At 37.1% G+C, this 14,907-nt stretch overlaps 1 protein-coding gene across 1 annotated transcript in view; it reads right to left on the reverse strand.

The window, feature by feature from the left end:
• GAS2 (growth arrest specific 2) overlaps positions 1-14,907 on the reverse strand; it is a 127,244-nt gene that overhangs the window by 53,445 nt on the left and 58,892 nt on the right. The window contains exon 6 of the mRNA XM_023758899.1: positions 6,109-6,254. Within this exon, the coding sequence (XP_023614667.1) occupies positions 6,109-6,254 (146 nt within the window). The remainder of the gene's footprint in view (positions 1-6,108; positions 6,255-14,907) is intronic.

The following is a 14,907-nucleotide window of genomic DNA, read 5'->3' on the forward strand; positions in this document are numbered from 1 at the left end:
ACCAACCAAACAAACCAAAGCAACAATTTCCTGTGTTTTGAGTCACAGATCTAAACAACATGCACCCTGCAATTGAGAAGCTAGACTGAATAAATTTAGTTTCTGAAGAATTGACTTGGTCTCTCCCACTTAAGTTCTTTCTTCCACAAAGATATAGTTTCATCACCAAAGATAGTCAATCATTCCTTCAAATAAAGCAACGTCTGACTTCAATCAGCCTTCTATTAAACAAAACCTGTGGAAAGAGTGACACATGAATTCACTTGTGTGTTGGTGCACAGAACTTAAACAGCTTGGTTTTCCCAGATTGAGAGATTCCAGAAAATATGGAAGCATAATAACTAGAGAAAAAGCTAGAAAAAAATTGAAGGAATCCCGAAGAAAACTTACATTAAGTGCTATGCAATTATGCCTCAGTGAAGACCATAAAGAAAAACTGACACTATAGCTGAGGAAGAGGGAACCAACTTTGAGATACATATTTTCATCTGTCCTGTCTAGAATCCCTAATTCTGCCAACATATAAACCTATAATTCTTAATACTTATTCTTACCATATCAAATTGTATATCAGTTATTGGTTAACACTAATTTCTCTTTGCTGGATTGTGAGTTATTTAAGGGTTAAGATAGTATCTTATTACAGTTTTAAATCCTTCAAATAAAACAAAATCCCTTCATGGCATATACTATGTGTTCAATAAATGCATATTGAGTAACTAAATGAATGGCTAAATAAAAACATGATCCTATACGGGACACGGGGGGAAATCGTGCAACAGATTAAAATTGGATTCAAAGAATGTTACAAATGGCTTTCATTGAAAAATGGAAAAAACAAACAAATAAATAAAAAAACCTGTTAAGGTCATTAAGCTAGTAATTAGGTCTGTGTATTTGAGTTCTGAATTTTTTCTATCATATGATACTTGACCCATAGGTACATCCACCCTCCCACAATATTAACAGAATTCTGTCCCTAGAGACATTTTTGAATGGATATTCTTAAACAAGATGGTGATGATAGAACAATAAGTCAGCATTATGAAAGCACGTGGCCCAAACTTTAGGAGAGCCCTCCTTGGCCCAGCTTTCCTGCCACACGGTAATTGAGCAAAGGGTAAACTGGTGTTCAAGTTGTTCCTTTGCTAAAAAATGATAATCGCAAGTATGGGTAAAAGTGTTTCCATCTTGAAGTGTTCTTAGACAAAACACAGAAACTGTGGGAGTCAAAGGAAGTGAAATACAAAATGCATTTCCTCAAGTGGCCCGCCCTTCTCCCAGGGCCTTCCGAGCTTTGAAAACAAACTTGTTTTTTTTAAAAATCAAGGGCTTTTTTGTAGTTGTGTGAGAGGTGGGGGCAGAAATGGAAGAGATGAGGCCAGACTGCAGGGTGGTGAAAATAGATTGTTAAGTAAACAGTGACCGATGACATCTGTGCGTCTTACATTACCTCGGGATAAGTCAGTCTGGCAGGTGTTCTGCTTGGCCCAGGAACCCAGCCAGTATTCTGCTGAAATGGGATTTCAAGAGGAGCCTGATTACTCAGAATTACACTATCTCTCATCCCCAGACTGAGGAAGTTGATGGAGAAGAGGAAGAAAGTAAGAATGGTTTCTTAGAACTGGATTCAACTCATTGTGTGGGAACCAGCTCACCATGAGGGAATGCAAAGAGAACTGAACCCGACCCCACCACTTTATCGCAGCTGAATCGCTCTATCAGGCCCTCGGGAGAATAAATTAATCTGAATGGACACCACTGTGTATTCTTTTATGATATCTTGATTAAAGAAGGTAGGGTGTATTATCCACAGAAAAGGTCACCTATATTTTTTTTCCAAATTTCCTCAATCCCCCTAAGTAGCAAACAAATAAATGTGAGGAAATATTGACAGTTTCAAAACTGGCAGTTCCTGTTGAAATTGCTCTCTGCAATATGATATCTTAACACAGGTCTGCTTTTCTTACTCTGCTCTTTATTTTTCTTTTCTCTTTTTCCCCTCTTTATTGTTTTATTCCCCCTCTTTATCCTCTTTCTTCTTTACTTTTTTGATACAAATGGTAATTTTGTCAGAGCAGAAATAGCCAATATTTTTAACTGAACACAGGAACTTTGCAAGTAATCTCTATTTCACATCCCCATTCTAAAACACAAACTGGGGTACATGAATTTCAATTTCCCACCGCTATATATGTTTCACATGCAGTGAAGCAACTGCCATAGGGACTACTTAATTTTCATATTTGACATACGAATCTCTGATTTACATCATTAGTGAGACTCAAATGATGTTTCTCTCTGTTCCACTGTCCCTGAAATAAATTAGTTGGTGAAAAACTATCACTTAATCAGAATGCAAATATTGCAATGCAATTCAGCAACAAAGTATGAAGGAGAGACGATAAGAAACTTCCATGGCCAAATAATTTGGAAAATTCCAGGTAAAACAAGATCTTATGGAACTCACGAGTGCCTTTAATATATCACAGTGAATTGCCAAACTCTACCCAGGGAATACAGTGAGCTGTGTTTCTCAAACCAACCTAACCATGGAATTCTTCTCCCTGCGAGGCATCTGGGGTATCAGTACTTGACTAAACATTCTTGGAGAAATGCTGGTTTAAAACCTTTCAGAACGTAGTATCCTAGCTGGCAATGGTACAGAAATATCCAGTTTGCACATTCCCACATTCAGTTAAAACCCCGTAACTAAATGGATGGTTACGTTCCCAAATTTGTGGTAAACTTTAAAAGAGGTTTAAAGCTCCTGTGAGAGCCCCTCGTTGTTTCCAGTTGGGGGACGAGAAGTTGGAGAAGGGAGAACCACCATGGGTGACAGTCTTGCTTGGACTGGAATATTGAAGAAACTTTTCCAAAATCCTTCTCATAGTTATTTCACCACCTCCTCCCTCCTGTCCTTTTCCTCCACTTCTCAAGGATGAGGGCCGACCACATATGGGACAAGCTGGTGAAGAAAGGGAACCATTCTAGCTACTTCTCCCAGGTTCATGTAAATGGATTCAAGGGGCAACATCTCCCCCCTCTGCAAAGTAGCCCATTTCCAGAGCACATGGCCATTCCAGATAAATAGAACAAGGAAGAAGCTTTTTAAAACCTTAATACTCACATTGATAATCTATTCAACAAAAATGGCACTAATAGACATAGACTAATAAAAGATGGCCTATGTCTTTGAGAACAAGGACTACGCATAGAGAATAATGGGTATTTATGCCCAATAAGGTAAATACCTCACGAAATAGATAAAAACACTTGGGGCATCGAGGACTAATTTGTCAATATCACCTGGAATGGGAGATGCCAAGGAAAGTTCACAGCCTGAATTTTAAAAGATGAAAAGGTGTTTAAAAGTAGATTTAAAAAATGTATAGGCATACATATGGTGATGAAAGCAAATGAGGAAAAACACAGAGCATAAAATGTCCTTTGGAATTTGGGGTTAGCAGGCATCTTTACAATGGGTACCTCCGAATGCTAGGATGAGTTTAGAGGGGAAAGACAAAATAGGCCAGCACATGGAGACTTATGTGACATAAATGATTTGGGATTTACCTTGGATGTTAAAGGGAACCCCTATAAATTTTCATCAAATCTGAGTTGCACCTAGGTAACAATAATGTTTATGGGTAATAATGTCAAGAACACATTGTTCAACAATGTCAAACATGAGAAATAAGCCTCATAATGTGAGAACTAAAAGAATGTATTTGATTCAGAAATTAATTCATTAGGAGGTTAAGATGCTGTCCAAGCTCTGACTATAAAGCATTAAAGAAAATGAGTAGAAGTGACAGCTGAGGGGAAACAGATTAAAATCAAGTGCAGTTGCCCCAGAGATACACATTTATAAGAGAAAGACTAAAGGAACATCTTACCCCAAAATAAATCGGGGAAAATTGTTCTCATCAATATATAAATAATGCACTATTACCTACTATTAATACAATACTTTATTCAATTAACTTATAAAATAAATATGAAATACTATGATAAGCAAGGCATGTCACTGATTCTTAAAAACAGTTCTATAATTTTAAATTTTTTAAAAAGTATTTTTATTGATTTCAGAGAGGAAGGGAGAGGGAGAAATTGATAGAAACATCAATGATGACAGAGAATCATTGATTGGCTGCCTCCTGCACACCCCACAATGGGGATTGAGCCCACAACCCAGGCATATGCCCTGACCTGGAATCGAACCATGACCTCCTAGTTCACAAGTCAATGGTGAGGATAAAAAATGTCCTTGCCTATTCTTTAATTCCTGAATGGACTGAACAGAAGAAAACTATATTAAACTGTTATTGGCTTAGATACTGTAACAGGCTAAGTTTAAGTCTGCTGCCCTTAGCAGAAATGGGAATTCTCAATCTGCCAGAAAAAGTTATATTTCTGCTCATCCGAACCTGCAGTGTAAGTTAGAGTGCCACATGGAGGAAAGCAAAAGATGGGAAACCCTGTTTCTGCACTGTGTAGTGCCAGCCAGCCACAGTCCCAGCCTTTTCAGCTCAGCCCCTGGCGAAGGAAACCCTCAGCCATGGGCCAGCAGTCCTTGTTAGTCCTGTCTTCTTAGAATGGGAGTTATGGCTGCTGCTAGTTTCTCAGGACTCTCCCCATGCATTGGAGACATACTTCACTCTAACAGCTCTGAATGATGTTACTATTTGCTATAAAACAAATAACCATTTTTTTAAAGATTTGTACGCAAAACACATGTTCTGGGAGGTAAATACACATCATCGAACACACTACTTATCACCAAGAACTACTTAACAGGCAACAGAGGTTGCCAGAGAGTTTTAATTCATTCCTTTTGCTGTAACACCCAGGATGTTTTCTGTGATTATGAGGGATAATGACAATAGTTGCTAATCTGCCAAAGACTGTGACTCAAGGACTCTGCTAAGTAGAGGGATGGGGACCTCAGAGTTAGACAAAATTGGGTTGGAATCTGAGTTCCTCTTTTTTCCTCAGGAGGTGATTCAACTTCTGTTTGTGTTTTCTCAGTAAGAAACTGCCTTACAGATACCTAGAGCACTTGGAAAACAATGCTAGACCCTGGACCACAGCAGGCAGTCGGTAAAGAGCAATTATCTTCTCTGTGGTGTTTGCTTTCCCTCTTTAACAATCCTCCAGATCTCATGCTTCAGGCTTCTTACCTGTGAAATGAGGAGTCAAACCACTGGCAACGATCTTAAGTGTTTTCAAAGTCAACTTTTAAGGAGTTGATCTATTGTCCTACATTGTTAGATACTATTCAGCAGAACTAAGTGACATTTTATTTGAAAGACTGGCTCAGTTTTGAATCTCAAAATGAACTGTAGAAGTACAGACTTTTTTTTACAAGATTTTAAAATGAATTTCAATGAAATTGAAATAGATATAGGTTAGACTGATAAGAGATTGTGCGGAATGATTTGACCCAGTAATCCCACTTCTAGGAATATATCTCAAGAAATCAGAAACACCAATCAGAAAGGATATATGCACCCCTTTGTTCATAGAAACACAATTTACAATAGCTAAGATTTGGAAACAGCCTAAGTGCCCATCAGCAGATGAGTGGATCAAAAAACTGTGGTACATCTACACAGGGGAATACTACACAGCTGTAAAAAAGAAAGAACTCTTACCATTTGCAACAGCATGGATGGACCTGGAGAGCATTATGCTAAGCAAAATAAGCCAGTCAGAGAAAGATAAATATCACATGATCTCACTCATTTGTGGAATATAATGGACAATATAAACTGATGAACAAAAATAGATCCAGAGACACAGAAGCATCGAACAGACTGTCTAACTTCAGAGGGAAGGGAAGGCAGGGAGTGGGGGGTTAAAGGAGGTAAAAGATCAACCAAAGGACTTGTATACATGCATATAAGCATAACCCATGGATACAGACAGTAGGGGATGAGGGCATGTGCTGGGGGGTGGGAATTGCTGGGGAGAGGTCAATGGGGGAAAACAGAGACATACATAATACTTTAAACAATAAGGAATTTAAATTAAAAAAATAAATAAAACAAGATGAGTTTTGAAATTAAAAAAAGTCTATGTAGTATAAAGTCTGACCAGTTTTACTTACTGCATCATCCAGTAAGTTTCCTGTACTCTTTTTTCCAGAAGACTTTGATGAAGGAGAAGGTGAAGGAGAAGGGGCAGAAAGTGTTTCTTCTTGTTCAATCTCTTTTTCCAATTTTATCAAACCAGGAGGCTCCACACCATACCTTTTAAAAGATACAAGATCAATGTAGATGCATAACTTACAACGATACACTTACTATCTATATATATAAAAGCCCAGTGACCGAATGGTGGAATGACCAGAACGACTGGTCAACCAGTTGCTATGATGCGCACTGACCACTAGGGGGAAGATACTCAATGCAGGAGCTGTACCCTGGTGGTCAGTGTGTTCCCACAGTGGGAGCACTGCTCGGCTGACCGGGATGAGTGGTGCTCCCACAGTGGGAGCAGCTGCTCAGAGGGCAGGTCCACAGGTGTTCAGCTGACTGGGATGAGCGGAACTCCCACCGTGGGCTGATCCCCATAGGCCACGCCCCCACCAGTGCATGAATCTGTGCACCGTGCCTCTAGTATGTTATAGTTGATTATAAAGACTACAGAGCAAACTGATAACTTTTTAAAACAATTTAAATTTTCCTGGGATGGAGATAACTTTTTAAAACAATTTAAATTTTCCTGGGATGGAATGGTTCTTAAATGGCACCTTTTAAACAGGGGGAAACGTATCTGCTGAGTGTGTGTGTGTGTGTGTGTGTGTACATATATATGAATCAACACATAACAAATAGCATACTAAGATTAAATAAAATGCTACATGTAATATATTAATGAATCAATAATACAAATAACCATATAACATTTAGTATTCAGTTTTCATATTTACTAGGAAATGATATAAGTGATGTAACTGAACTCCTATTTTGGACACAAGCTTGTTAAAGATAGAAATAAATTCAGTCATAGCCAAGTTTGAAAACAATAATCCCCCCAAATAAACATTCTTAAATGATTTAACAGAAAAGAAATTCTCTATATTAATTGTATACCTCCTATGGGGCCTAGGAACAATGGACTATGGGTTATAGTCTTAAAAACAATATAATGAAAGCATGTCTAGTGTTTCTAGGAAAGAAAATGAAGAGAAGAAAGAAAAACAATTTAAAATAATATGTTAAATTTCTGTGTTTTAAATTATAAATGCCATAGAAGTTTTTAAAAATAGATATAGTTATTAGCATTTTTATCTCTCATAATCATATTTTTCTTAGGATAAACTTAAAATTGATTTGCTTTCTTAGATGTACATCAATTGTACATCTAAGTTCAGTGACAATGTGAAGATGATCAGATTAGGAAATCACCTCAAGCCATCACAATCACAGCATCCATCCCAGGTGGAGGAGGCCAAAGGTAACTCCAGAAATTAAGATTTGAGAAGGGCCTCTGGGATCATCTATCACACACTTCATCTGTACAGCTAAGAACACAGATCCAGAGAAGGTACAGAACTAAGTAGGAGCTGCCCAAAGATGCAAAGCCAGGTTCTCTGACTTCAGGACTGAAGCCAATTTTCTCTTTTAACCAGGTGATTGTGAGTTAGAAAGGAGAGGGAAAAGTCACAGATCATGGATAATCTACCAAGTAAATAATCTATAGATAGAGAATAAGTATGTTGGTGGTATGTCTAGTACCTTAGAGTGAGCTGTACATTAAAACAGTATTAAATGTAAAAGTTTAGATTACTAAATACTAACCTGTTCTAATGGCCTGTTATTTTAACTGACATCATTGCATGTGTTCAGTAGACATTCCCAAGGCGAAGCAATTTCCTCACTCTTGATGTTTTGTTCTTGTAGAGCAGTGGTTCTCAACCTTCTGGCCCTTTAAATACAGTTCCTCATGTTGTGACCCAACCATAAAATTATTTTTGTTGCTACTTCATAACTGTAATGTTGCTACTGTTATGAATCGTAATGTAAATATCTGATATGCAGGATGGTCTTAGGCGACCCCTGTGAAAGGGTCGTTCGACTGCCAAAGGGGTCGCGACCCACAGGTTGAGAACTGCTGTTGTAGAGGGTGTTCGATTCATTTAATTTCTGGTCTCTCTCCTCCATTATTCTCTCCTCTCCAACTACATAAAAGGGTTTATCAAATCAGTAAGTCTAAGCATGCTGAGGACCAGCGCATAACAGCATTAGCTTGAAAGTGCAGAAGAGACATTGGCAGGCCAATGGACCTTGATCTCAGCAGGTTTTACCTTGGATGTTATCCCTTTAGTGAAAAACTATCACTTAATCAGAATGCAAATATTGCAGCGCTGTGATTGTGATGGCTCGAGGTGATTTCCTAACCTGATCATCTTCACATTGTTCACTAAACTTCACTGACCTTTGATTCTATCTGCTCTGCCTGCATGCATTGCTAAGGGACAAATGTGTAACCAAACTGAATAAAAAACAGGCAAGACTGGGACTCGTGGTTCCTCTTCTCGAAAGAGGTTCCACCTGCCCCCGCCCAGGCCTTTAAAATTCATTTTTCTTGAATAGTGTCTTCATTGTGTGTCGGCCCTCCTACAGGTTATCCTGAACCCACCATGCAGATCATGGCTTAAGAATAAACTGAACATGCTTGACTTACTTTACCCTTCTTCATCTAGAAAAGAAACTGCCCACAGGAAGGTCTCTACAGGAACCTCCACCCTGATTCATCCTTGCCTGTAATTAGGTGGCTAACTGGCCTAATTCTGCAGTTCCGTTACAGACAATAAGCATGTCTGTCAACTCGGACCTTATCAGCAACAAAGAGGATGATTGATGTTCTATCTGCCACTCCTTTATCTTCTAATTTTTTTCAGAATTTAGATGGTAAGGTTGGGTGGTATGTGTCAGGTGCCTTTTGAGTGCTAGAAAACGTTAGAATTCAGTACAAAACAGCTCAAGCTAGCATAACTCAACGGAACAAATGCTGCTTTGAGAACTACCTCTATGAATGGAGTAATTTTTAGTTACAAAAATCAAAGACCTAGGCACCACTTATCATATTTTTAACCTTTCAATCATATTAGCCACATACTGGGACATGAGTTCAAACATGTGCCAGACTGCAAATTCTCTAACAGCAGAGACCACTCTCTGATACACAGCATCCCCAGCAGTTAGCATGGATCCTGGAACACAGTAGGTACTTCATACTGTTTAAATGAAAGAAAAAAAAATCCTGTATTCTCATATAACAATAACTTGGAGTTCCAATTATGTATTTGGTTTCACTGTTTGGGGTGTTTAAATGCATATCACTTTAATAAAACATGCCAATATTGAACGTACATCAATGCTTTACAAAAAAAAATGTTCTAGGTGATTTTAAACCCTATCCAAAATGAGAATACCTTTTTTTTTAAAAAAACTTTGTGATACTAGTATTAATTACACTGAACTCAACCCAGCATTTCATTCCCATTGGTAAGTATCAACAATACTCATATGGAGATTTGTGCATCGTTATTCCCTGAGGTAGACCTGAGCTAACTGTGTCATGAACCTCCTCTTTAAATTTAGCAGATCACTTAACCTCTAGGAGTCTACTTTCTATCAGGAAGGCAGAGATGAAAATGGCCTGCCCTAGAGGTCTGATGTAGCAGTGCAGGGAGGGAGAAAGAATGTGAGAAAAGCAACTGCTATTGAACACCAGCATGTGTCTGGCCCATGAGGGCACCTTCACATACATTATTACTGAGCCTCAGCTTTATTTCAATATAAAGTGGACATTCTAATCCTTGTATTTGAATATTATTAGAACGAATTAAAACAGTATCCATTACACTCGTAGCGCTTCTGACACATCACAACCTCTGAGATTGCTGTTAATTCATGTTTCAAATGTTGCACAGCCAGAAAACTGCAGGACTAATGTACTTTTGCCAAAGTTTTTACTTTTAAAGTATATTATACCACCAAATTAAATAATATAATGGCATCATAATTAAGATGTGAAGTAGTATTATTAGGATGGTTTATATTGCCCTAGCCAGTGGGCAATTTTGTTTGGCTCAGTGGATAGAGCATCGGCCTGTAGACTGAAGGGTCCCGGGTTCCATTCCGGCCAAGGGCACATGCCTGGGTTGTAGACTCGATCCCCAGTAGGGGGCACGCAGGAGGCAGCCAATCAATGATTCTCTCTCATCATTGATTTTTCTATCTCTCCCTCTCCCTTCCTCTTTAAAATCAATAAAGAAATATATATATTTTTTAAAAAAATGTTTATATTACTATTGTTTTTATCCTTTACAAAAAAAACCTTACTATAGGCTTTCTTTACAATGATTTTGCTATAATTGTGGAATAGCAGAAATATCTCAGTGCTGGAGTGGAGCAGACCAAGTTATAAATTCAGCTTTGCTACTAGCTGGCTGCATGAACTTCAGCAGGCAACTCGTTCTTAATCTCCCTAGGCTTCTTTGAATTCTTGGTTCCATCAAGGTATAAAAATTTGTTATGTTTAATATTCTTCAGAGAATAACAAACTGGGCAGGGAACGTAGAGACATTTAAAACACTAGGAGTCACAGCCAATTAAAAGTCAATACTGAGTGAAAAACCTCGTATGTGAAAGTATAAAGTAGGCCAATTGGAAAATATGATTTCATTTGTAATTGTAGGTGGATTCATGCCACCTTTCAGGAATAGGTTGCCTAACTTTTTCTGTTACTTTTTTCACAAAGTAAAATAACATGTTATTAGAGTGACAGGAGGTTCCACTTCACGTCTGATACAAAGTGGACTTAGTTTGAATGAAGCTGGTCACAGTCACACACAGAACCTTGCCCTGGAGAGCTTTCTCTATCTGGGAAAGCTGCAAATTAGCTACGCTGCTGAACACAGAAAATCAGCACTAAGCCCCAAATCTCTGCTTACATTGGCTTTTGGCTACTTCAGGCTGCCTCCAGTACAGGCAGCCAGTCCAGAAATGCACACTTACATACGATTCATTGGCTTCCTGTCTGTCTGGAGATGTCAACAGGCTGTAAATCATGAAATTCCCCTTAGGTTGGGGGCCCACACCTGCAAGCCAACTTAGACAACAAGTCTTTTTTTTTCTATGCTCCAAAAGGCCACTTCGTTATGGTTTCCATGATTAACTCTATACCACTTCATATTTCTATTTTGTCTATGAGGTCTTCACAAATTTATACTGGTTTCTACTCCATTCCAAGGACAAGATTTTAGAGTTTTGGGGAAGAGGAGGCTGTTGTAGCTCCCAGGGCCTAACGAAAGCAAGAAGGGTGAATCCACTAAAACCAAATCCTCACATTTGTATATCCCAGGGATAAGAAAGTAGGGTAAATACTGAAAGGGCAATACATTTTTTTTGCCCCATTAAAAAATATTACACACTGCTTGGGAAGAGTCTTATGGTTGATGACTTCATGATGAGATTTTATACATGGACTTCGTTTTTCTGGCATGTGGCGCAACTTTTGAGATTGTTCTAGATAAAATAATTGAGCCCCAAACTGAGTCCTGAGTGAGAACATTTACTCAAACTATTTAGTAGACTATAGTTTTCAAATAAAAGACACCTGGGGCCAATTTTACTAGAGTTAGAGGGACAAATTTTAAAACCTCCCACCCCCTTTTTTATATTTTTATTGATTTCAGAGAAAAGGGAGAGGGAGAGACAGAAACATCAATGATGAGAGAGAATCATTGATTGGCTGCCTCCTGCTCACCCCCACCGGGAATTGAGCCCACAACCCAGCATGTGCCCTTGACCAGATGAACTTGGGACCCTTCAGTTCACAGGCAGATGCTCTAACCACTGAGAAAACTGACTACGGCCTCTTTTTAAAGCTTGTAAAAAGCTTTAAAAGCTTTTAAAGCTTGTAGATTCTTGCAAGATAGTTTTTGCCCCATATTTATTCTGTCTTAAAGTAATTTAAAGATAGATTTAGATTTGAAAGGAAATTTCACCCATGTGAAAACATGATATTCTTAGTAGTCAGAGACAAGTGCTTTAAATAGGATGAATTAATTAATAAGCCTTGTAAAAGAATATTTTTATGAAACATTTTGTTTGGCCATGGATTGAAATAGACGACTAACAAAATTATTTTAAAGTTTTTTGTTTTGTTTTGTTTTTTCATAGAAGCATAGAACAGAATGTCAACTCTCAGAGGGAAGGTGAAGATAGGTGGGCAGGTGGGAGGAGATCCACCAAAGAACTTGTATGGATATATGCATAACCCATAGACACAGACGAAGGGTGGTAAAGGCCTGGGGCATGGGGTGGGTGCAAGTTATAAGGAATCAATGGGGAACAAAAGGCAACATATGTAACACTTTCAACAATAAAGATTAAAAAAATAAAATAAATAAGGTATATTTCTTTTTAGTAGTAATAAATTTTGTACAAAATCAAGGAAGTTCTCAAAAATATAAAAAGCTTCACTATGATGCTGATGATTGATTATGGCCCCAAACCAAAATATCAAGTGTTTTACTATTATTGTAAAGCTAATCTTAATTCTGCAGTCTGTAGAAAAAGTTAAATTCACAGCAACTTTTTTTTTAAGGAAAAAATATCAAAACACTGTCATTAAAAAAATCTGTGAGGTTTTATTGACCTCCCGTTGCTGAGTGTTTTACTTTTCAGAAGGCAAACATGCATATTTTACACCCAGAAACTGACATGGTTTCTGAAATGTTAATGGAGGGATTTCACTCTCCAGTGATGATAACTCTATTTGGTTGAAAATAAAAGGAAGTTTTACCCATGAGAACAAAAGTAAGTGGTCTCATCCTCCCATCTCAGAGCTCGGAGAAGCCCAAGGGGCTTCCCTGAATGATCCCACGCAGGAGAACACGGCAGAAAACCAGAAACATTTTGCAAATTATATCCGAAGTGACGTTGATGCTTTTAAGATGACATTTATGTAATTTAAGGAGAAATGTTTAGAATCAAATATAAAAAAGCATCATCTATTAGTGATAAAAAACTCAAGATTGTATTGGGAACTTTGTTATGCTCAAAACTCATCTGTTGTGTATACAAATGAATGTCGTGATTCTTGAGAGCTCTCCCAGAATCACTTTTAGTTTTGGCTAAAACTATCTTACCTTAATAATTTATATAAACCTCCATGGAGGAGTTAAACAAGAAAGAAGCACAAAGTAAGGATGTAGATAAAGGTTTTATATATATATATATATATATATATATATATATATATATATATATATACACACATTAATGTAGGAGTAAAAATGAGATTAGGGGATATATTTTCTTTTTTTCTCTTTAACTAATATGCTTCAACATAGAGCTAAGGAAATGGGATTTGGGTTGATCAGTTTGCCATTGTCTATAAAGCACAATTGAACTTCCATAAATACAGAAATTTTCAAATGTGTACTGAGAGAATCTTCAATAGACTCTGATACTTAAATGTTCCATCTACCCAATTCATTTTCAACTGTTTAACCTTATGTGGTACACAAAATGTACAATGGCACACCCTGAACAATCTCTTGGCATATTTCCTCTTTTTCAGTGAAAGTGTGCAATACTTCACACCACTCAAGTAGGTGAAGAAAATAAAAAGCAAAATTTACAAATCAAGTATTATAATGTAAGGGTAATCTTACTCCTTAGATAACTCCTTTATGAGATTAGTAATATTTTCTTTGCAGCATGAATAAAAACTTCTTTTGTCAGCTTGCATGATCATAAGTATAAAGAGAAATGGAGAAACCCATTGTTATCATAAATAATAATGATAATCATAGATAGCAGGAGGAAAGTTTTGGAGGTGATAGATATGTTTATGGCATAGATTATGGTGCTGGTTTCACAGATGTATAATTATCCCCAAACTCATCGAGTTGTATACATTAAATACATACAGCTTTTTGTAGGTCAATCATATCTCAATACAGTAGTTTAAAAAAGAAAAGCAACACAGAATCTCTTTTAAAATATTTGGGTGGAAAAGGAAAATGTCAAATTCTTCATATATGCTTTACCTTGAAACTGAACAGACCATCATGATTCCTTTTTAATAACCAAGATTTTAATTTGCTTTATATTCTATGGCAAGGGGCAATTTATGTCAGATGTAGAGCTGGAGGAAAGGTGATTTTTAAAGGGATTTTGTCATTGGGTATTGTGTCTTCTCCTTTGATGATTTGATCATAGTTAAAATGTTCAATTCAGCAGGTCTCCTACTCAAAGTGTTCAGGTAACAAAAAGTATATTACAAAAATAAATAAATCCAGAAAACAGGCAAATAATAGAAACAAAACAAGAAGAAAATGACAATCCCCAACTAACTCTGTAGATAGTGCAACTCCTTTTTACTTCTATATCTCAACTTTCAGATTCATGATGCTTATTTGATTCATATAGTTACAATATTAAAGCAACAATATGTAATCTGCATTTTAGAATATTCTGACAGTTAATCAAAACAAACAACTAAACAAAAAGTTGTTTGCTCATCTGCTAATGAAGAACTCTAGATGACCCATGTTTCTTTTACCTAGCATTTCGATGGCAGCAAGTCATTTATTGAGATCTTATTGGTTCATCTGAAATCAGCTCTAAAAGTATACCCAGATCTGGGTGAGAAAACATCTAATTTATTCTTAATTTTAAATTTTCATTAAGACTTCTTAAAGATTTAAATCTTCATTTCTAATTTTTTGGGCTGTCTGTAACCCTGCTTAATGGTTTGCAAGATACAAAAGAAGACATGACATAAAGTCAGCTTAACTAATAAAGTCTCTCCCTCTGTCTATTTAACCATAATTATGATTTCTACAGTTGCTTATTTATATTTTGATAGAAGAAAGAG

Source organism: Myotis lucifugus, unplaced genomic scaffold (assembly GCF_000147115.1).
Source record: "Myotis lucifugus unplaced genomic scaffold, Myoluc2.0 scaffold_143, whole genome shotgun sequence".
NCBI classification, from domain to species: domain Eukaryota; kingdom Metazoa; phylum Chordata; class Mammalia; order Chiroptera; family Vespertilionidae; genus Myotis; species Myotis lucifugus.